Raw genomic sequence first — 22,177 nt, forward strand, 5'->3', positions numbered from 1 at the left:
TAAATTTTAAAAGAAAGGTCAAATTTCGATTCACCAACTAATAATCGAAGACAGTAAATTGCTTTAATGGACACAAGTACAGATCAAAATGTAAAATTTAATATTGAATTATGAACTATAGAACAGACGCAAATGATTAACAACAAACTTCAATGAGAGGAACGTTTTAATTGTTGGGATCTTCAAATCATTTAGATCAAAATCAAGAGTTAATTGCAAATATTAACAAGCGTATTGAACACAACAATTAAGAGAAGAAAAGTGCCACAAAGTAGTGTTGAATGAAAATTGATGTTAAGAGTCAAGCACTGTATATAATTTGGTGCTAATTGGTTTATTTTATAAAAGAATTACCTAACGGCTCTCCTTTCTTTCGTCAAATGGTTTTTATCACATACTTTGCACGATTTAACAAGGAAGTTGAAGGTGATAAACAATCTTGTGTTGAATCTGAGGCAACAAACAACTTTTCCCGGACACGTTCTGTGTATGAAAATTTTGATTCGACACTCAGGTCCCATTTAATTTATCATCAAGTACCCGAAAAAGTAAAACGATTACACCTACCATGTATTTATTTATTTAGATTAAGAAATACAATTCCAGACCATATTTAATTCTATTTAATTCATGCATACGAAATGTTGTGGAATGAGAATAATATTCCAATAAAAAGCACGAACCTTATAGCTAGAACTATATATTTTTATGTGCCATTAAATTTAAAATTCGATTCATCGCAACCACCCGATAGTAATACAACTTTTTTATAAGCCCACAAAAAGAAAATAAAGCTAAGATTCCATAAACGCGTCATGCGGATGCGTCATGCGGACATAAATGGCCCATGCGGATCCGTCATGCGCCAAATATGATTTCATATGTGCGTTAAACCTATGCGTTATCTTTCTTTTAACGCACGGACTTCGAGACAGATGGATGCTTTGGTGCATAAAAAAGACAGGGAATCCCCACAAAATACGTCACATTTGGGAGATCTCCGCGCGGAAAGGCGTCCGGATGCGTAAAAAATCGCTACACCCGGCGAGTTTTTTTTTTGACGCAAGACGGAGACCATTTGACGGATACCGCTTCCGCATATATGGAATCATACCCTCTTAAACCAACCATTTCGATATTTTAACGCATGACGGATGACGGATCCGCATGACGCGTATATGGAATCTTAGCTTTATACTTTATATAGAGTGGATATGCTGAGAATTCAAACCATTCTTAATGGTTATAATTTAACAAGTAAGACCAGAATTCTTCAGATATTTGTAAATGTTTAATTTATGTTTAATTTATCTTAAAATAGAAACAGAAAGACTCTAATTGATAATTATTGTAGTTTCGAAATTTTCTTCTGTCTGTTCCACATAATTATACATATCATCTATATGCACCATGGTTTATTTAAAGGGACATAGTTGTCAGGTTCTACCGTTCCCCCCTTGTCCTCATAGCCTGATTTAGTTAGGTAAAACAAATCACGTGAACTGTAAACAGGTCTTTATAGTCTGAAATAGGTAAAACAAATCATGTGAACTGTAAACATGTCTTTATAGTCTGAGATAGGTAAAACAAATCATGTGAACTGTAAACATGTCTTTATAGTCTGAGTTAGGTAAAACAAATCATGTGAACTGTAAACATGTCTTTATAGTCTGAGATAGGTAAAACAAATCATGTGAACTGTAAACATGTCTGTATAGTCTGAGATCGGTAAAATAAATCATGTGAACTGTAAACATGTCTTAATAATCTGATTTAGGTAAGCCAAGATATTTGAACTGCTCCCTTTTGCTCCCCAGTAGCTACAGGCATGGATGCACAAAAGGTTGCACGAGAACCATAATCACTTTCAATTGATAACTAACCCTCCATTATCGGTCTATTCTTACCTGAATACATCACCGACATTTTGTCTTGAAACAACATTAATAAATAATTGATGATGTAGAATGATGTTTAAATGTCTTCTAAATTACCATGATTTAATTACAGTTAGTTAATAATTATTGTGTTAACGATAACTTTAGTGTTTATATTCCATTATAAGCCTTCCTGTTTGATCAACATTATGAGTTGAAAAGTGAAATTCCATCTTTTTCCAATGAACAATTCCATTAACTTGGATAAAGAAATTCTCTATGAAATTTTGTCAGGCGACGGGTGGAGATGTTTTCGGTAGAAACAACTATTAAATAATCAGTTTAGTTTAGAATGTTTTAGACATTGTATTTGTGTGTAAAGATAAGCATGGATAAACGCTTATTATATATGTAAGTAATAGTTATAGCAATAGAGCCTATATTTCAAAATGCAAATTTTCGATAATGTATAATCGTATAATTTTCATTAAAGTTTTCATCGTTTCTTGTCAGTTCTATATTTTCAAATGCTCATTGCAATGTCAGTTTACTGTTTATAAGCTATTTGGGTATGGTATTTTCAAGATGGCCGTCTTTGTCATCCATCTTTGATTATTAGTTGGTTTTGTTAATATAGAAACGATGCAAAAGATTGATAAATAATCACTTTATTAGGTTACGAAATTAGACCTTTCTTGCACTTCGTCCAACTTATATACATACAAACCAAATTAATCAGCGACTATTATACAAGCAATATACAATTGATAACAGAAGAAACATGCAATATTTGTCAATTTGGTAGATTTATATACAAATTTGATCAAAAACTGTAACTATTTGGTTTTTGGGATGTAAATTAAAATATATTTATGAAATGATTCGGGATTTTTCAAAACTTTTAGAGTGGAAGGTAGGCTAATCCAAAGACTGGATCCCTTAAACTTTACACTGTATTTGGCTAGAGAAAGTCGTGGCTCCGGACAGATATGTAGGGTAGGCTATTGATTATTCGATATCTATAAATATATTTCAAGGAATTCAGTTTGTGTTTTAAAAAGATATCTATAATATTGAAGTTATGCAGGGATTTTAAAATGATAGATTTATTAGGGCAGATCTACGAAAGCGTACGGAAGCGTATTAGGGCCATTCATTTTTTTTTTTTTTTGAATTTTCAAGTTAGTATTTTGAATTTTCAAGTTATTATTTTGAATTTTCAAGTTCGTATGTTGAATTTTCAAGTTAGTATGTTGAATTTTCAAGTTAGTATTTTTATACGCCCACATGAATATCCGATTCTGATGAAACTTGGTGTGATCATTGGAATTCATAAGATCTCGGACAAGTTCTAACTTGACGCATTTTCGATGAACGGTTTTTGAGTTATTGCCCATGACTTTGTTAAAACGCGTCGAAATTTGTTAAAAATAGTTTGTGAGCAGGATTGAAGCTACAGTTTTCAACCGATTCTGATGAAACTTGGTGTGAACCTTGAAATTGATAAGATCTCGGACAAGTTCTAACTTGACGCATTTTTGATGAACAGTTTTTGAGTTATTACCCTTGACTTTGTTAAAACGTGTTGAAATTTGTTAAAAATAGTTTGTGAGCAGGATTGACGATACAGTTTTCAACCGATTCTGATGAAACTTGGTGTGATCATTGGAATTGATAACATCTCGGACAAGTTCTAACTTGACGCATTTTCGATGAACAGTTTTTGAGTTATTGCCCTTGACTTTGTTAAAACGTGTTGAAATTTGTTAAAAATAGTGTGTGAGTAGGATTAACGCTACAGTTTTCAACCGATTCTGATGAAACTTGTTGTGATCATTGGAATTGATAAGATTTCGGACAAGTTCTAATTTGACGCATTTTCAATGACGGTTTTTGAGTTATTGCCCTTGACTTTGTAAAAACACGTCAAAATTTGTTAAAAATAGTTCGTGAGCAGGATTGAAGCTACAGTTTTCAACCGATTCTGATGAAACTTGGTGTGATCATTGGAATTGATAAGATCTCGGACAAGTTCTAACTTGATGCATTTTTGATGAACGGTTTTTGAGTTATTGCCCTTGACTTTGTAAAAACGCATCAAAATTTGTTTGTGAGCACAATAGAAGCACAGTTTTCAACCGATTTTAACTTGGTGTGATCATTGGAATTGATAAGATCTCGGACAAGTTCTAACAAGAGATATTTTTGATGAACATTTTTTGAGTTATTGCCCGTGACTCTGTAAGCACGCGTCAAAAGTTGTTTTTTGCCCTTGATTAGAGCTGTGTGATTTAATTGTTTGTTGTATTTGGGTTATTGATATTGATTTTAAAAAATTTTGTGGAATTATTCAGCATAAATAATTTCTTCAATATGAGAGAATTCGTACTTTAGTCACTAAAGACTGTTTTATCATTTCTGACATCTGCCAGTGGGCGTATGTTACATTGCATCGCAAGCTATCTTGAATTTTCAAGTTCGTATCTTGAATTTTCAAGTTAGTATGTTGAATTTTCATGTTAGTATGTTGAATTTTCAAGTTAGTATGTTGAATTTTCAAGTTAGTATGTTGAATTTTCATGTTAGTATGTTGAATTTTCAAGTTAGTATGTTGAATTTTCAAGTTAGTATGTTGAATTTTCAAGTTAGTATGTTGAATTTTCAAGTTAGTATGTTGAATTTTCAAGTTAGTATGTTGAATTTTCAAGTTAGTATGTTGAATTTTCATGTTAGTTTGTTGAATTTTCAAGTTAGTAACTGGAGGTTTCATAGCCTACATGACCTAAATTTAAATTGCCTCGAATTTTAAGTATTGTAACATTGCAATTAAAATGGAGCATCTGGATTTTCTGTCTCTACCCTAGTCTAAAATTGTCAGGAAAAGCTCTAGTGGCATAGGCTAGCGATGTCAGATGCCCCAAGACAGTTTGTGTAAGAGTTTTCATACGCGAGCATTGTCATCTCGGCCAAAGACAAAGAGTGTTTCCTGGCACAAATGTCTTAGAATACATTTGTCACAAAAGATAACGACCCAAATCAAGCCCTGAGATACTATATAATTTTTTGGCATTTTATGTGTAGGCTAGTCACAGTCCAGAAATTTCAAAATAATAAAACAAAAGAACACCGTTAATCAAAAAAATACTTTAACTCTTCTATTTTTTATCAAGAAACTGTTAAACTGTTAAACAGCTATTAATGTTACTAAGCAACAAGTATAAATTCTAACAACTGATAACCAGCTAAATTACTAGCCTACCCTGATAATGTTTATTATTGCAAATCAACAAATACGATTTTTGCATTTCTTTAAAATTATGTTGACTATTATAAAGCCAAACGTTGGGTTTCTTTTCTTTTTTTCTAATAATGTCCTTCATTTCTCTATGATTCTATCAAAACCCTTCAACGTTTTCAGTTAAATTTTCTTTGACACCGTTGTCATAGTCAAAAATCATTCAAAATGTTTTCTTTGATGGTTACAACTGGTTAAATATAACGCCATTTTAACAGGACTGTGGTTGAAAATTTGTTTGATTACAATGAAGTAAGAAATATTAGGATATAAAACAAATTTTAATAAGATTAGGCTACCATGGTTATTATGATTACAAAAAGTTTTTTTTTACCAAATCGTATAAAAGCATGCTTCATGATTGTTTGCAGAAAAGAAAGCTAAAGCATAATATGTTATGAAAAACGTTTCTAATAACCCTTTTCCACATGTTGTAGGCTAATTATAACGCATATCGATTTGGTACATCTAATTGTGGGTAAGTATTAAATAGTATCTACGTTTTCATAACCTTTTCCTGTTTGTGAGGTAGAAAAATACGAACATGGTTAACATGGTTTTGTCACACCTCGTCCGGTCTTGTGAAACTGCCTTGTACTTTTAAGTATAAGAGACCCTAATATGTCTTTTTTTTCTCGTTTTTATAATTATATTTGTCTCCTTTGTGGAAAATTTAAGAAATTCGTAAAATACATTACTCGATTTCCGAGAAATCAACAATTTAAAATCTGGTTATTCTCAAATGAACAATGACGTTGAAATTGAAGAGGTAAGATTGCTGTAGTCTCCAATTCAGAACACAAGCACATCCGAAGTGCTGATGTTGATTAAAAGTTTTCTGCAGCCACCCTTAAAGTTATTAACTGGGAAAATGACGCCATCATTGCAAGCAAAATAGAGTCTTATTCCTTCTAATTCAGAATCCAATACGACCACGACATTTGAAAGTGTCAGCGAAAATGTTGATCGTCTAAACAAAACCACGTCTACGCCAGTATCCACAAATTCCAAAGAACAAATACAAACAACGACCGACCACAAAGTACCATCCACAACCGATTTTAAAAGCAACAAAGACATATATGTTCAAAAGTACAATACAACTACTAGGGCAGATGCTAAAAGCATCAAAGTACCAACCACAACGGGTGAAAAAGGGGTTTTTGTACCAACCATCGAAAAGGACGATACAAACAGTAACCAGGATAGTCAGGTACTAACTACAACACTTCTTGGTGTAGCCTCAACGCCTTCATCAAAATCATCAAGATGTTTTATTCTGAGAGAATTCGGGACATGGGATTTCTTCTACAAGTACACACGGGAAGAAGTCAGACAGGTATTATGTATCTGTAGAAAAATATGTGTACCACCACCACCAGCATCTAAACCACCTGACTCCAATTCAACAGATGGATCTTCAGATGACGGCGATGTTAAGATCAAGGAAGAGGATAGGATGTCATTTATTGTTCTTACAACTATTTACTCAATACTCTTTACTCTAGGCGTTGTTGGTGAGTACATGTTTATGAATTGTTTTGTTTTTGATATTTCTTGTGTCATAATTTATGTCTAAAAAATTTTTGGTCAGAGAAATGAGAAACTCGAAAGGTAGAACAGATCCAACTTGTCATCATCGTATATGCAATGCTTCAAAAAATATGTCATTTTTCTTAAAATATAAAACACAATGTATCATATTATGTATAATTATGGTGGTAACATGCATTGACGTTTCTAAAAACAAATGTTGAGGGTGGCGAGCAAGGGTCATACAATTGCTAGAAGGCCACAGGCTATGCTTTCATGTAGACCACCACCACCCTCCCCTTCCCCCACTGGTAAAATGAGAGACAAACGCAATTATAATAGCGTACATATACTTCTATCTAATCTATTTAATATAATTTCGCTCACATGAAAGCTGTTTTGTTATTTCACCTATATCCTTGCAAAAATTATCCCATTCACAGAACATAACTAAAAAAATAAAATAAAAATACGAGCGTGTCAATAAGATTTGGAACAAAAGTCAAGAAAATGTTTCCTAAATTTTCATATATCAATGTTTAATAGCGGTCATTGTTAATCTATACTCCAAGGTTCGGGCCCATATAACATTGTATGTGATTGATTACAGGTAATATCTTGACGATTGTTGGATTGTTATTTTGGATGAAGTCAAGGTCAGCAACTTTCTTACTGATACTGAGTCTCGCTGCTTCAGATTTACTTGTTGTAATGGTGTGTCTACCTCTTAAGGTAATATTTTCAATACTTTAATAGTAAATCGGTATACAAATGCTATTTTTGAAAAAAATATGTCATTATACTACGTACGTGAAAACATGCAAACATTTTACAGTCTTTCTGTTGATCGCTCTGATTATTTGTATTTGCTTAAAATAAAATCACTATATTTACAAACAATACAGACAAATCACTGTATTTACAAACAATGCAAACGTGATACAAAGAAAAGTGCTTAACGAAGCCCTGGTATTAGATGAAGTTTGTGATAGCTTGAGAGTCGCCATTTGCAGTGCGTTCTGCCTTGTTTTCGTAATTTAAATTAAAAAAATATGATTTAGTGTCGCCTAATCTGAAGAAATTGTAATAATCGCAGCAACATTTTCTATACCTTACATCTACATTTGTGGTAATTTACAGAATGAATATAAATTGGAACATGTTTGCTAAACGGATAGTGCCACGGTGCAAAATGTGCAAAAAGTAGAAAATTTGCTCTAGAAGGTGCATTTTTGGAGCGAATTTTTACGGATTTTCAATTTTAGAATCTCGCAAGAATATCCAATAGATTAGCATTTTCGAGCACATGTTTGACCAAATTTTCGATTATCTCTGATATTGGTCCGATTGCTTTGAAATTTATGCAAAAAACTTTGAATTACTTCCAGTTTTCACGAAATCGATGTGCAAACTTCCGGTTGATCCACTTCCTGTATTATGAATGAATGTAACTGAAACGTATACTAAAAGGTAGATATCGTTACAAAATCAGGGGCATTTACTACACACGAAAATTGATATTTTGACCTTCGCTATCGGTTGATAGGCCTAATTTTATATTTGATCTCCGATTTCTACTTCCTGTTTTATAGCTTTCCAAAAACAGAACAATTTTCAATTTTGGACTGCTCTAACACGTAGATGATATTTTGTTCTGATTCTTGATGGACTTTTTGTGCTCTTTCTAACTGTATAAAACAAAAGTTTTCAATGCCAAATTTAAAATTTTTACTTTTGACACTGATTTTTTGATTTTTAAATTTTTATTTTTTTTGCAAACTAAAATCAGTTTTTAAAAGTTTGATATAATTTCCGGTTCTGGTGCAATATGCTTGTAAAGGTTAAATTTCAATATCTGGAATTTTATAATTTTTTAATCGGATTTGCATTATTTATATGTCTATATCATCAGTGAACGATTCCAACAATCGTGTGGGAGCCGATTTTTTTTAATTTCCTTTGTTTTTTAGTTATTTCCAGTTGATGTTTTTTTTTCAATATTGACCAAAACTTTCAAGGTTCATATCTGGTGACCTTGACCTTTGGTGACCTTGTGACCAGCACAAAAGTCAGACGAGATCTATCCAAAAATGTATCTACTTTTGTCAAGCAATGTTAACTTTCGGTTCCGTTTGAAAATCGCTATTTTTAACTTTGAAGATCTCTGTCACGTGTTCTAATTAACACACGACAAAATGTTTTTTAATATCCTTCATGTGCGCGTTCTCTACTTTCTGATAATATATCGCACATGGTATTTTAATCAAAATTGCGCTTTTTAAAATTTGAAAATTGTGTACCGACTTCTATAGTAACTATGCGTAACTTTTAAGTATAACAACTAACATTTCATGATCTAATTAAGGTAGACTCTTGAAAATTTAACATTGTGCACAAAAAAGCAGACATTACAAAAAATCTGGGGTGGGCGTGGTACATCCTGGTAAGATTTACATATACTTAAACTATTTGAAATTTTTAATAACTCACAAAGTATGCACTTGTCAATCTTTAAACTTTGCATCAAAATAGGACACTACTTCGGCCAGTTCATGATTAAGACACAGTTGTCTGCACTTTTTATTTCAAAAAAGGAATAGGTTTTATAGGCTTTTAACTTTTAAGGCTCGTAATTCTTTTATCTGACCTTTGTTGGCCTTTTGATCAGCACAAATGTTATTGTGCTGAACAAGATCTATCCAAAAATATCTTCATTTTTGTTTTGCGATGTATACTTGTGGTTTTACAGATATTTAAAAAATCGACTTTACACTACCGAATGTTAACACCTTTTAGTACCAAATGGTATGCAATTCATGCGTCTTTTAACTACCGAACGTTTAGTAGTTTAGCGATTTTTTTCTACTGAATGTTTACATGTTTTTCTTTTCAGTAAGAAATCCCAGTGTGACTATAAAATGCAGCGTTTAAACGATGTAGCAGATCGGACACGCACTGCATGAGAACCGTCCATGTTTCTCGTTTATTATTCTTTAAGTAATGTGGCAAATTGAATGGACACGTGCAAAGCCATTTTTATACGCCCACATGGAATGATCCGTCCGTATGATTGTTTGTAGTCACCCAAGGATGAACCCTATTGAAAATCAGGAAACTCGAAAACTAGTATGAGTTATTGCCCTTGTTCTTGAAATGCTCGTTAACACTCTAGTGGGCGCAGTTCTTGGCGGATTTAGTTGAAACTTGGTGTGAGTGTTATTAATCACACAAGGATGAACCCTATTGAAAATCAGAAAAAAAGTAAAATAATTAGTATGAGTTATTACCTTTGTTCTCAAAAACGCGTTCAATTTTAAGCTCGTTAACGCTCTAGAAAGTTCAATTATTAACAGATTTTGACGAAACTTGGTGTGAGTATTTTTTATCAAACCAGGATGAACCCTATTGAAAAGCGGAAGAATCAAGAAATAATTAGTATGAGTTATTGCCCTTGTTCTTAAAACGCGTTCATGTTTTAGCATCTTGAATTCTTGACAGATTTTGACGAAACTTGGTGTGTGTAGCTCTGAAAACTGTATTCAAAATGTCTAAAATGATAGTTTCTGTTGAAAAATAGAATCGTTCGTACATTAAGTTATTTAAAAATTTCAATTCATTATGAATGAAAGTCTGCCGATTTGACCACTGATTTGTGATATTTATCAAAGAGAACAGGTGTGTATATATAGTAGAAATATCATGAGATATAATATCTGTCACAGCTAACTACTCTTTGAACACCATGCTGTCTGCATTGGATTTTATCCAATTTTTTCCATATAATATTTTCAATGTATGTGTTATTTGTCACAGAATTAGTTCCGTTCCACAAAAACAAAATTCCCCGTCATAAATTCGGCATGAAAATTTGAAAATTTACCATATTTTTTACGGATATATATTCACAATAAAAATTGTTCATTTTTGGCATTTGTATCAACTCAAAGACAATCAATGACTCTCAATATTATTTGGAACTATAATGCGATGTGGTCGGACAGTTGTAGTAGTCATATAGGATTTTATACTAGTAAATCACTTTCAATTTCTATTATGCTGCCATAGTCACTTATTTTCATGTTTATATATTTTTCTATTAGGAAATGGAATTTTTTCGTATATCTAACGTATTAGATGGAATGGTTTGTAAAGCAGTTTATTATCTGAAAGACTTCAGCTTAGCGTGCTCCGTATTGACCCTGACTGTTATTAGTTTTGAAAGGTAACATAATTTGCCGTATCACTTTTTTGTTAGAATGTCTGATTTGCCTTAAATGAATAAAACAGAATGTTCCCATAGGGTATTGCTGGCAAGAAGATATTTGGAGATATAAATATATGATAACGATCTCACAAGCAATTGTATTTATATTTTTCAATTACAATTTTTAACAATCGATGCAGCTATACCGAACAACAACAAAATAAAAGGATACGATGATTTATCACAAATTTTAAAATATTGATTTTTGCAATAGTATTGAAAACTACAAATATGGGAAGAACAAGTACATTTGATTCACAACTATTTCGAAAGGTCAGGTTCGAATCTCCGGGTTCGGGCCTAAATCTGGTAATTAGAAATATTTTTCAGGCAATTACTGAACTTAAAGTATTCACCTGTCACATGTTTTAAAAAAAGATTTTTTTAGGCCTACGCAGTTTAAGCTCTATCTATCTATCTATCTATCTATCTATCTATCTATCTATCTATTCTATCTATTCTATCTATCTATCTATCTATCTATCTATCTATTCTATCTATTCTATCTATCTATCTAAACGCTCAGCAGTTTCAGACTAATAACTTGCAAGTTTTTAGTGAAAATCTTTCTGGAGAGCAACTCAGGGTTTGATCAGCAAAACAATCTTATTTTCTTCATTATGTTTACAGGTTCTATGCTATCTGTTACCCATTGAATGCACAGTTTCGATGTAGTGTTAAAAGAGCCATGGTTTTGATCTTAATTATATGGCTAGCATCAGCACTGTTAGCTTCTCCTACAATTTTTGCAATGGTAATCCTTTCAAATATTTTCAAATAGTTATGGCGTTTAAAAAAGATAAGGGTCACATTTTTCTTTGGAGGACTAACTTTCCAAATATTGTTAAAAAAAAACATATTAGTCAAGAAATTACAAACTTCGTCTTTTATCTTTTGAGTATATAGAGTTCGTTAATATCTTGACCTTTGTAAAGATGCAGTAGATAGGTATCATGGGTATTGGGCACCAACGGTTGTCTACAATAAATCATTGACACAAGAATCTTTGTTTTTCATTTTCTTTCTAACACATTGACTTTTCTTATTTTATATTTTAGAAAAGTTACATTAGTTCGTGGACAAATTCAAATTTGTGTCGCAGTAATTTTGATTATCCAATCCATACAAAGTTGTATTTCATCTATTATTTATTGATATTGTATTGCATTCCACTAATGGTGATGGTTTACACTTATGGCAAGAGTGCTTTGACTCTGTGGAAAAGCGCCCAGATTGTTCAGAATATGCAAGGCGACAACAAAAGGTAACTAGATACTATTTGACTTAAATGTACTGATAGACCTGCATCCCTTTCCAGATTGGTTCATCAGACCCTGTGTCTTTGTCAGGACAAAATGCGCCATTTCTGTAGGCTTTCAAATTGTTCTTTTAAAATTTGATCTGATGCATTCTGATTCAGAAAAATGTAAATGTAATGAAAAATATCGCTGTGGAAATGCCGTACAGCTGAACCATGTAAATTAATGGTAGGCCCTACATTTTATCTTGGACAGTGGTTTAGCTACCATAAGGATCAGTTGAACTAAGCCCATGGGCCTCCACCCTTAAGGGGGTCCCATCCCTAGAATATAATACTCATCTAGTTGAACCACTAAGCTTGGAAAGATCTTTATGACATAGACCAGAGGGAGAAGGGGGGTATTGTCACCCGAAAGGGGGCAAAATCTGAGTTAACTTTTGTAGAGGCATTTTTCCTCGGGAATCTGAATCAGGGGGCGTTTTTGAGTTATTCAAGGTCAAAGGTCACGAAAGTCAAAAAACACAAAAAACGTTAAAAATTTAGAATTTAACTACACAATGTGTACAAATTCATTGATATCATCTAGAAATTGGCGAAAGCCCATTAGTGTGAATCGGCACTATCTATAAGTCCCAATTCTTTGAGGTAATCCAGGTCAAAGGTCACGAAAGATCAAAATGGAAAGACGGATCTCATTGATCATGTCATAAGCAATATCAAGTAATTGTTAAAACTCCTATCGAAATAAATCATTTACTTGTACATGTACATGCATGAAAAAAATTAAACTAACAATTTGAAAATCTCTAAATCACAGTAATTCGTCTAAAACGCCGTCGGTGAACTGTTCAATCGATAATCCTTCGTCAACAGTTTCTCTTAAGTCCAGATGGATTTCCTCATCGAGTTATAATAATAATGTGTATATTTATTTAGAGTTCCACTAAAAGGTCCGATAACTCATCTGGATATGGTGTCTTCAGCCATTTAATCATTAAATCGTTCGTCCAACCATTATTTGACGCGGGGGTATAGATAATAGGCTGCATGATCAGACAGCCGCCACATTCTAGCAATATATTTAGAACGCTGTATATGCAGTACTAAGGACGTCAGACACGAGGGGGGAGGGGAGAAAACATAGGTCGACTATCTTTCTCTATCTCAGATTTCAGGGTATTCACTTTACTGAGTACAGTTTTCAGTTTCTTCTGATTTTGATCGTAATTTTTCTGAAGTTCTGCCTGGCAATTACTCAATGCTGTTTGTCGATATTCGTTGATATTCTTCAACGAATCCTCGGCTATATTCTTCACTGTTTTCAATTCTTCTAACTTACATTTCAGTCTGTCTTTCTGATCTTTGTAATTTTGGTGTAACAGTCTTCACAGAAACATTTCAGCTCCTCCTTAGGATGTTTGGAGCAGTAATCTGTATCTCCTGTTCTGTTTGTTGAACTCGTTGATGGAGCAAATAGATAAAAAATTGTTGAAAACTTCCTCACCCCGCTATCAGGAATTTTGCTGATTTTGTTACACAACGGACATTTGATGGCGTTGCGGCTACCCGCCAAATTGGAACTAGCCAGGTCTTCCAGACACTTCCAACAAAATGTATGATGACAATCCAATAATTTAGGTTCCTGGAATGGTCCAAGACATGCAGCACATTCAAACTCTTCTACATTCCCATCCATTTTGATTTTGAATTCTGAACAATTCAATAATCTTTATGGTACGTAATGATATAATCGAATCTCTTATGTCATGTTTTTATCAACCCGAAAACTGAACAACGTAATAAATATAATCTGAATACCAGTTAACAATCCACCATAGTTTCCCTTGAAAAAACATCCTGTTTGTAGTTTGTAGTTTAAAGTTTAAAGATCTCCAATCCTATGGTAATAGTAATATAAAGTGCCTCCAGCATTTCTAGATTTATACCTCCAGTTTTGGTTAAAGGGACAGGTGTGCCATTTTAGAGGGTTGTTTTTAGATTTAAAATATGTAAATAGTCTTCAGAAGTACTGAAATGTACTAATCATACCAATGATGTTAGTTTCTTAAAATTATAAAAACCACCGAGAGTTGCCTTGTATTTCTAGATTTAGTGGATTATTCTCCTGAAAATGTTTTGAAACTTTGAATTTGTTGTCATTAATTTTGATTTAAGCTGATCAAAAGATAAATAATAAGGCTGTTATTGAACCCAACTATTTTGTATTTGAACATGTAATTATTTATGTTTGTGATCAAGTAAGACTAGAATCGTATTAGCTAAATAGATGGTGTTCTAAATAAAAGCATATTGCTCTTTTAATTTGTTGTAATGTTCACAATGTCAAGCTATTACAAACTACATCTTCACAATGTCAAGCTATTACAAACTTCATCTTCACAATGTCAAACTATCACAAACTTCATCTTCACGATGTCAAGCTATTACAAACTTCATCTTCGCAATGTCAAACTATCACAAACATGACCTATTTTGACCTTTCGTGACCTTTGACCTGGATTACCTTAAAGAATTCGGACTTATAGATACCCTTCTCCCTCTGGTCTAACATGTTCATTTTATTTTGTCGATAAGCCTTTCGGACCACTACACTGTTAGTTTGCATACGCGCAATAAATTTATATATTCCTTTTTAATTTGAGATCGAAACCATCCCAGCCAGAGAGCTCCGGATATGATTTATCATGCAGTGAGTCACATACTAATGACGATTCCCATGACAAAGATAAGGATAAGGATAACGAAAATGTTGCAAATGCTATAGACAAAAGAAAACAGGTAGGTTCATACAATAATTGTCGTGTATTGCCAGATGCTCGTGTCAATCAACTTTTCCAAGTACAAGTGCAAGCTTATTGCGTTCCAACAGTAAGTGAGAAATGAAAATGAACAGAATGTATGACCTTTTTATAAAAAAAAAACTATCAATACAGTTTCCTGTTATTTTAACCGTCTTTTTTGGACAAAATAATTAACCCGACGATAATGGCATGCATAATGATTTAAATTTTATATGCCACAGGTTCTTAGGATGTTGTTGTCGCTATTGGTAGTATTTGCTGTTTGTTGGGGCCCGACTTTGATAATCCATGCATTATTAGCTTTTGGATACCCCATCTATCAGCATTATATAACCAGATTAACAGCTGATACATTGGCATTCTTCAATAGTTGTCTCAATCCCTACCTGTTTATGTCTATGTCGACGTAAGTATACTATGCATAATCTGGTTTCCTATTTCAAAAACCCTTCTGGCTAATACCGCGCCTCAATAGCCTACAGAAGCTGTGTTTGACCGAGCGTTGGTTCCTTTTCTAATTAAGGTTCGAGACTAAACTCATAGATTCTCGATGTGATATAGCTATTCTCCAACTTTCCAACTCTTTTACTCTGAGATATGCATTGAGCGTTCTCGAAATGTCAATATCATCAATCTATATATCAAGGGACATAACTATTTGTGGTATATGTGCAGAAAACTCTATTCTAATTGGTAATTTTCTTATATTTTATAGTCAGTTCCGACGCACAGTCAGAAGAAAGCTGTGCTGTGAATCTAAACTGGACAAACCAACGAAATATTGGTCCACTTTGAAGTACAGTGAAAGTTCAACCAGAGTCAGCACTGTATCAGTTAAATATTAAACTTAAACCTTGTCACAGTGATCCTAAACCATTATAGTAACATCTTAGTACGTTCTTGATTTGTCCCTTTTTTCATACACCTATTGTGATGAAACATACTACATTTACGTACTTCTGCAATTGAAGTTCCTTTATATCCATCAGTAGACTTCATGGACTTTATGTGTGAGTGTATGCCGTCTGAACATGTTTATGTTATTCAAATTCGCCCTATTAATTTTGTGCCATAAAATTTGTGTTGTAACCAAATTCAGTCTATTACAACTTTATAATATACTATATTTTATTTTCTGTATATATTTGTTTCGTCTGTTTATCTGATCTATTTGTCTCATCTAGTTTACTATATATTTTTCCCCGTTTGATTTGCTATAATATCATATTGTCTCATCTGATTTTCTGTATATTATATTTGTTTCGTCTGTTTATCTGATCTATTTGTCTCATCTAGTTAACTATAATATATCATATTTGTCCCATTTGATCTGCTATAATATGTAATATTTGTTCCATCCGATCAGCTGTTTGGCCCACTTATTTTGCTACATATTAATATATATAATATATCTATACACAAAAAAGACGAGACCACTATACAGTATAATTAAACTCTTTTTCTGTTTATAAAGGGATTATTATTTAAGCTTTTAGACTTCTTATTTTTGTTTACTGAACACTGTTAAATCGTCATTCTACTCCCGGGAACAACACTAGGCCTAATCGTATAGAAATATAAGAGAAAAATATGTTTAACTGCCCTTTGAAGTGCAATCTATATCTAAATCAGAAATATATATCAGAAATCAGTCAATTTTGTCTTACCATAGTGATGTCCTGTAAATTGGATAAATGGGTCGGTAATTTCAGTTGGCATTTTGATAACAATGATTGCCATGAACATCCCCGCTGCTTGGGTGTACTCTCTTAGGAGCTCCCAATTTGTGATAATACATAACCATCAGGCCATGTAATACATTACAATACAACTAATCCTTCTATTAATATAAATGATAATAATTTGTATTTGGAATAAATAGTAAATTGCTCTGCTGTATACGTTTCAAAGTCATTGAAAAGAAAATTGGGTGGTTTTATTATTTCGTTAATCCCTATAATCCCATAATTAGAAAAATTGTCTATGAAAATATTTTGTGAATAGCTGTCTGCTTTTAAAACTCGAAAACATTTATTCATGGGCTCTTGACATTTTTTTTCAACATCCCAATGATGGCCGTTCACCCCTAGTGTTTTTTTTCAAAACTGTACCCAATGTACAAGGTTTCTCTATAACCCACAATTCGTCTAGCATATTATTCCCCGTATATACGTTCTACAGGCGTTAACGCTAATGAAAATAAAATGGCGAAATTTTTACAATTACGATGTCACAATCATATTGTATAACGTTGGGCGTAAAACTGTCGCAAATATTAACCCATGTTTAATAGGCGATGCATGTACATTATTAGTTGGAGGAGAAGAATCTTTGTTCTGTAGAAAGAAATTATATTAGCAGTTATAAGATTTAAAACTCTTTATTAACATGATTGTGATCCATAAATAACAATACTTTATCTCATATTCCCTCTCCTTCTTCTCATTTAACTTCAACAAAATCAACTCCTACGTCTTCATGATCTTTCTCTAAGCAGCTAAATTTTTCTCTCGCTACAGAGAATTCGCCTTCCTCGATACCTTCTCCAACATACCAATGGACAATATCTCTCTTAGCGTACATCAGATCAATATCAGCATTAACATCCTTGGGGAAGACATCACCTCGGTACAACATAAAACAAGCCATGTATTTACCATGACAAGAATCACATTTGACCATTTGGTTAGCTGGTTAAAAGCAGGCGTTGGTGATTCGGCTACAGAGAGTTGTTCACAGGAGGCCTTCTCGGCAGAATGTTCCAAAGTGGTATGGATTGTTAGGATTGGGTTGTTGAGTTCTAGACATATGTGGGGCAGGGTAAACAGCAAACTCCATCTTGGATTACTTACCCTAGTCGACACTCAATCTTTCCATCAACAAAGATGTGAAACCAGATCCAGTTCCTCCGCCAAAGCTGTAGAAGCCGAGGAATCCTTGAAGACCAGTACATTGATCTGCCAGTTTCCGAGTTCTGCCAAATTTATCAGTTCTTTTCCAACAATCTAGTGACCACGAGCATAGTTATTAGCACCATCTATTTTGCCTGTAATAAGCTGTTCAGGATGGTAAAGTTGGAGGTAAGTACCAGTTCTAACTTCAGTAGGTTCCAGATCAACAAACACGGCTCTTGGAACATGTTTACCAGCTCCAGTCTCACTGACGAAAGTGTTGAAAGTATCATCTCCACCTCCAATAGTTTTATCAGAAGGTATCTGACTATCTATTGATACCATGTTCTAAACAATATAGCTCCTAACAGGCATTGTCCATTTGGACATCAGCTTGATCAACATGGATTGAGATATACTCAGGCCGTTATTAAAAGTAACTATTTGTAGATACGAGTTATTGTAAATTGTTATTTTGAAGCAGTAACCAAGTGTGTAAGTATGCAAAAAAACTCTTCATGAAATATTTGAACTGTAACATTTGATAGGAGCGTATTGCTCTTGATATATCAATGTGTCCTTAAGAGGCCCTCAATTGCATGTCTAAAAATCGACCTATTTTTGAAAACAAACTTACCATATCACTAATATGAATAGTATTCAGAAATAGATCAACAGAAGCCCATCACTCAGCAAAAAGAGACTGGTGCTAATCCCGCAAGCGGGTTGGCTAATGACGCAAGAGATGCAGATAAATAAAGCAAAAGCTTTGAATGACATGTTAGGATTTATATGGGAATATGCTGCACCCTTATTAGCTCATGACATTAAAAAAAAAAGGCGTCCACATGATTCGAAAGCATTTGCCAACGGATTCGTAAATATAATGGTTTTAAAAAAGAGCGAGAACCAGTTTATGAAATATGTCGAAATCACTTCGGAACCTGCCGAACGGCCTGAAAATTTGTATCAACGTGTGGTAGCCCATTTGCAAGACAATTTATTGCGACAATGTTCAAAACCTCTTCATGACGGACAAACTCCTGCTACGAATGAAATCATGATACCGACTGTTGAACGTTTAGCTGTTTTGAAATGGATGGAATACATCCCGGTTTCCCGCACTTGTCAAAAGAACGTTCGCATTCGATTTACGCATGACACTAAAAGATATGCAGCAAACACTTAAGGAAGTTTTCAAGTTCTAGCAATCCTGGTAAATTGTATAATATATATGCAAAGCAGCCAATAGTCGCCAGTATGTTCTACAGCCGAAAAACGAGATATTGCTAAATCATTTCGAATTGACACAATCTATAATCTTGAAGATTATGTGGATCCTGTTGACGTACAGGACAGTGAGTCAGCATGACAAGACGATGAGGCTATTAAATCGCCAGAGTGGCGACGCCCACATTTGACGTCTTTTATGGGCATTACCATGTTAGTTTAACATGTGACTCGGGTGCCAGGTCTTCCTTTATAAAGCACATCGTGGCAAAGCAAATCAAAGCACCTATACTTCCAACTAACACTCTTCAAGTCAGGCTGATGGAAAATCTCCCTTAAAGATTGTTGGCAAAATTCATATTGGATTAAGGCGTGGTGACATTCAGAACTCGCTGTAGAAGATTTAGATGCCGACATTCTGGCCCGCATGCCATTCATGAAACAAAATAATATAATTTTGGAGAAACCTAATGATGCAATACGCATAGGCAATCAAGTTACTATTTTCCTAAAACTGCCGTCCGTTCAGCGACTGTTCGGCGTACTGATTTTTTTCTGTTCCGTGCCTGCATCGCCATGTTCTACATCCTGGTGAATTTCTTGAGCTTTCAGTACCACCTGACCTCACTGAGTCTATCGAATCGACCAACTAAACTTAGAACTCCTGGCAAAGGCAAGAAAACGCCTGTCAGAGGAAGAAAATTAAGAAAATATTCGATCCGATTCAACGTGGCCGTCATATTTCCAAGGTAATTGTTGGTAAAGTCTGCATACCTAATAACAGTATGACAGTATCATATCAATTAAAAAGAATCAAAATATTGCACAGGTTTGCCTGAAGATGCTAATGTGACCGTTGAATATATCTCTTATTTTTTCACAGTGGCGTTACATTATTTAGACTGATATGACTAAACAATTTTTTTAACTCCATTCGCCAGAGAATTATTTAGGTGTCGTCACCCCATTTAAAGGAATACAACGTATTCAGACGCGATATGCAATGGGAGTGCCCAGTTCCACTGAAATTTTAGATGAGTTGATATTTGGCCAATTCATTCATAAAGGCTTTGTTTTGAAGATAGCGGACGATCTATATATCATGTCAGCGGTTCCAACGTGTCGGATCTTATACAGAATTGGGAAATGGTGTAAAACTGTATGCATTAAGTCTACCACTGCGATGTTCAATATGTTGGCGAAAATCAAAAAGCGTTGCGTACTCGTCTAAGCCGTCATCGCTTTGACATACTTCATAAAAAAGACAGACCAATCGCGAATCATTTCAATTCAACCAGTCATTCCATTGAAGATCTTCTTGTTATGCAAATAGAAAAGGTTTCTGTATCTACAACGATCAAACCAAAAACCAAGCCATTGCAAAGGGAGAGTTTCTGGATAGACCAATTAAAAACAGTTGTACCTAACGGCCTAAATATATAGCATGACAATCAGATTATACCTTGCGTTGCCACCTACTAAAATTTTAACAGATTCCAGACCTTGTATTTAAGCTCAAAAGATAGCTTGCCAGGCAAGGTAATATACGCCCACTGGCAGCTTTGATTGTAAATAAAAATATTTGGCAGTACAGTTACAATTACCAGTATGAAATATTCATACGCTTCTTTTGAACTTTTACTAAATTATATTACCAAGGTTCATTAAAATCTGTCAAGAATTGGGCCTTCTAGAGTGTTTACAGGCTAAAACTTGAACGCGTTTTTAATAACAGGTGCAATATTTTTCGATTTTTCTTATTTTCGTTAGGGTTCATCTTTGGGTATTACATGCACTCACACCAAGTTATTAATGACATTCTCATCATGCCTATAGAAACAGTTTTTACATCACTTAGCATCAAAACTAAGCTTAGACGTCTACAACGCGTAAGTTACTGGATCGATCAACTACAGACTGTGAGGCCAAATGGACTCAACATTCAACACGATAACCAAATAATACATTTTATAACGACATTTGATTCTACAGCAACCAAAGCCTCCATAATAGTCAAACGCCATTACTCGGAACTTCAGAACAAATTTCCCTATGTATACACAAAACGTTTGGTTGTAGCTTACAAAAGAAATTAAAATCTTAGCAATTTCCTCTTTCACGGTAGGTAGACTTGAACCATTGAACAATGCCCTTTCATCCTAGGAGCAGATTTTCTTCATATAAATGTATCATGTTATATCAATAGATTAATCGATTTCTACGTTAGATTTCAGGGAATACTTATTTCAGGACTGGTGCCATGGCTATATACAGTATATTATATAACATGCAGTGTATTTTTGTGTGTGTGTCTTTTCAACTAAAATCATACTAATGACTAACTAATTTTGACATAATTAATAGACTTATCTGTTGCTCTGTGACTTAGGCCAGTGCTTTCATTGAGACTCACCTCAATACACCCTAACACCAAGTTTCGTCCAAATCCATCAAAAATTGTGCCTTCTAGAGTGTTTACGAGCTACTAATTGAACGCATTTCCAAGAACAAGGGCAATAACACATACCAATTATTTCTGATTTACAATAGGGTTCATCCTTCGGTGATAACAAACACTCATAACAGGTTTCTTCAAAATCTGTTAATAATGGAACCTTTTAGAGCGTTTACGAGCCAAAAATTGAACGCGTTTTCAAGAACAAGGGCAATAACTCATATTAATTATTTTTCGATTTTTCGGATTTTCAACAGGTTTCATCCTTGGGTGATTACTAACACTCATACCAAGTTTCATCTAAATCTGCTACAAATTGAACGCATTTTCAAGAACAAGGGCAATAACTCATACTAATTATTTTTCTATCTTAATGATTATAAATAGGGTTCATCCTTGTGTGATAACAAACACTCACACCAAGTTTCATCAAAATCCGTCAAGAATTGCGCCTTCTAGAGTGTTTTCACCATAAGGCTTCATCCTTGGGTGATTTCAAACAACCATACCAAGTTTCGTCTAAACCAATCATGAATTGTGCCTTATAGA

At 33.9% G+C, this 22,177-nt stretch overlaps 4 protein-coding genes across 4 annotated transcripts; 2 read left to right on the forward strand and 2 right to left on the reverse strand.

Annotated features, from left to right (window-relative positions):
* Positions 1-4,338: 4,338 nt before the first annotated feature.
* On the forward strand, positions 4,339-4,620 carry LOTGIDRAFT_87448 (hypothetical protein; the record flags this gene model as incomplete). Its single annotated transcript, XM_009045722.1, has 1 exon — positions 4,339-4,620. A coding segment is annotated over one exon (282 nt), but the record flags the coding sequence as incomplete, so codon positions are not given.
* Positions 4,621-5,419: 799 nt separating this feature from the next.
* On the forward strand, positions 5,420-15,897 carry LOTGIDRAFT_152277 (hypothetical protein; the record flags this gene model as incomplete). The annotated part of the gene is made up of 10 exons (XM_009045723.1): positions 5,420-5,424; positions 5,610-5,650; positions 6,093-6,689; positions 7,316-7,437; positions 10,806-10,927; positions 11,600-11,723; positions 12,028-12,233; positions 14,894-15,029; positions 15,274-15,458; positions 15,768-15,897. The coding sequence occupies 10 exons, from the start codon at positions 5,420-5,422 to the stop codon at positions 15,895-15,897; spliced, it is 1,668 nt and encodes a 555-aa protein (XP_009043971.1).
* A 1,377-nt stretch (positions 15,898-17,274) lies between these two features.
* On the reverse strand, positions 17,275-17,734 carry LOTGIDRAFT_152278 (hypothetical protein; the record flags this gene model as incomplete). The annotated part of the gene is made up of 2 exons (XM_009045724.1): positions 17,275-17,388; positions 17,525-17,734. 2 exons carry the CDS (start codon positions 17,732-17,734, stop codon positions 17,275-17,277), a joined length of 324 nt encoding a protein of 107 aa, XP_009043972.1.
* Positions 17,735-17,905: 171 nt separating this feature from the next.
* LOTGIDRAFT_152279 (hypothetical protein) lies at positions 17,906-18,288 on the reverse strand (the record flags this gene model as incomplete). Its single annotated transcript, XM_009045725.1, has 2 exons — positions 17,906-18,057; positions 18,087-18,288. The coding sequence occupies 2 exons, from the start codon at positions 18,286-18,288 to the stop codon at positions 17,906-17,908; spliced, it is 354 nt and encodes a 117-aa protein (XP_009043973.1).
* Positions 18,289-22,177: the final 3,889 nt, after the last annotated feature.

The sequence above is a fragment of the Lottia gigantea genome (assembly GCF_000327385.1).
Source record: "Lottia gigantea unplaced genomic scaffold LOTGIsca_1, whole genome shotgun sequence".
Classification (NCBI taxonomy): domain Eukaryota; kingdom Metazoa; phylum Mollusca; class Gastropoda; family Lottiidae; genus Lottia; species Lottia gigantea.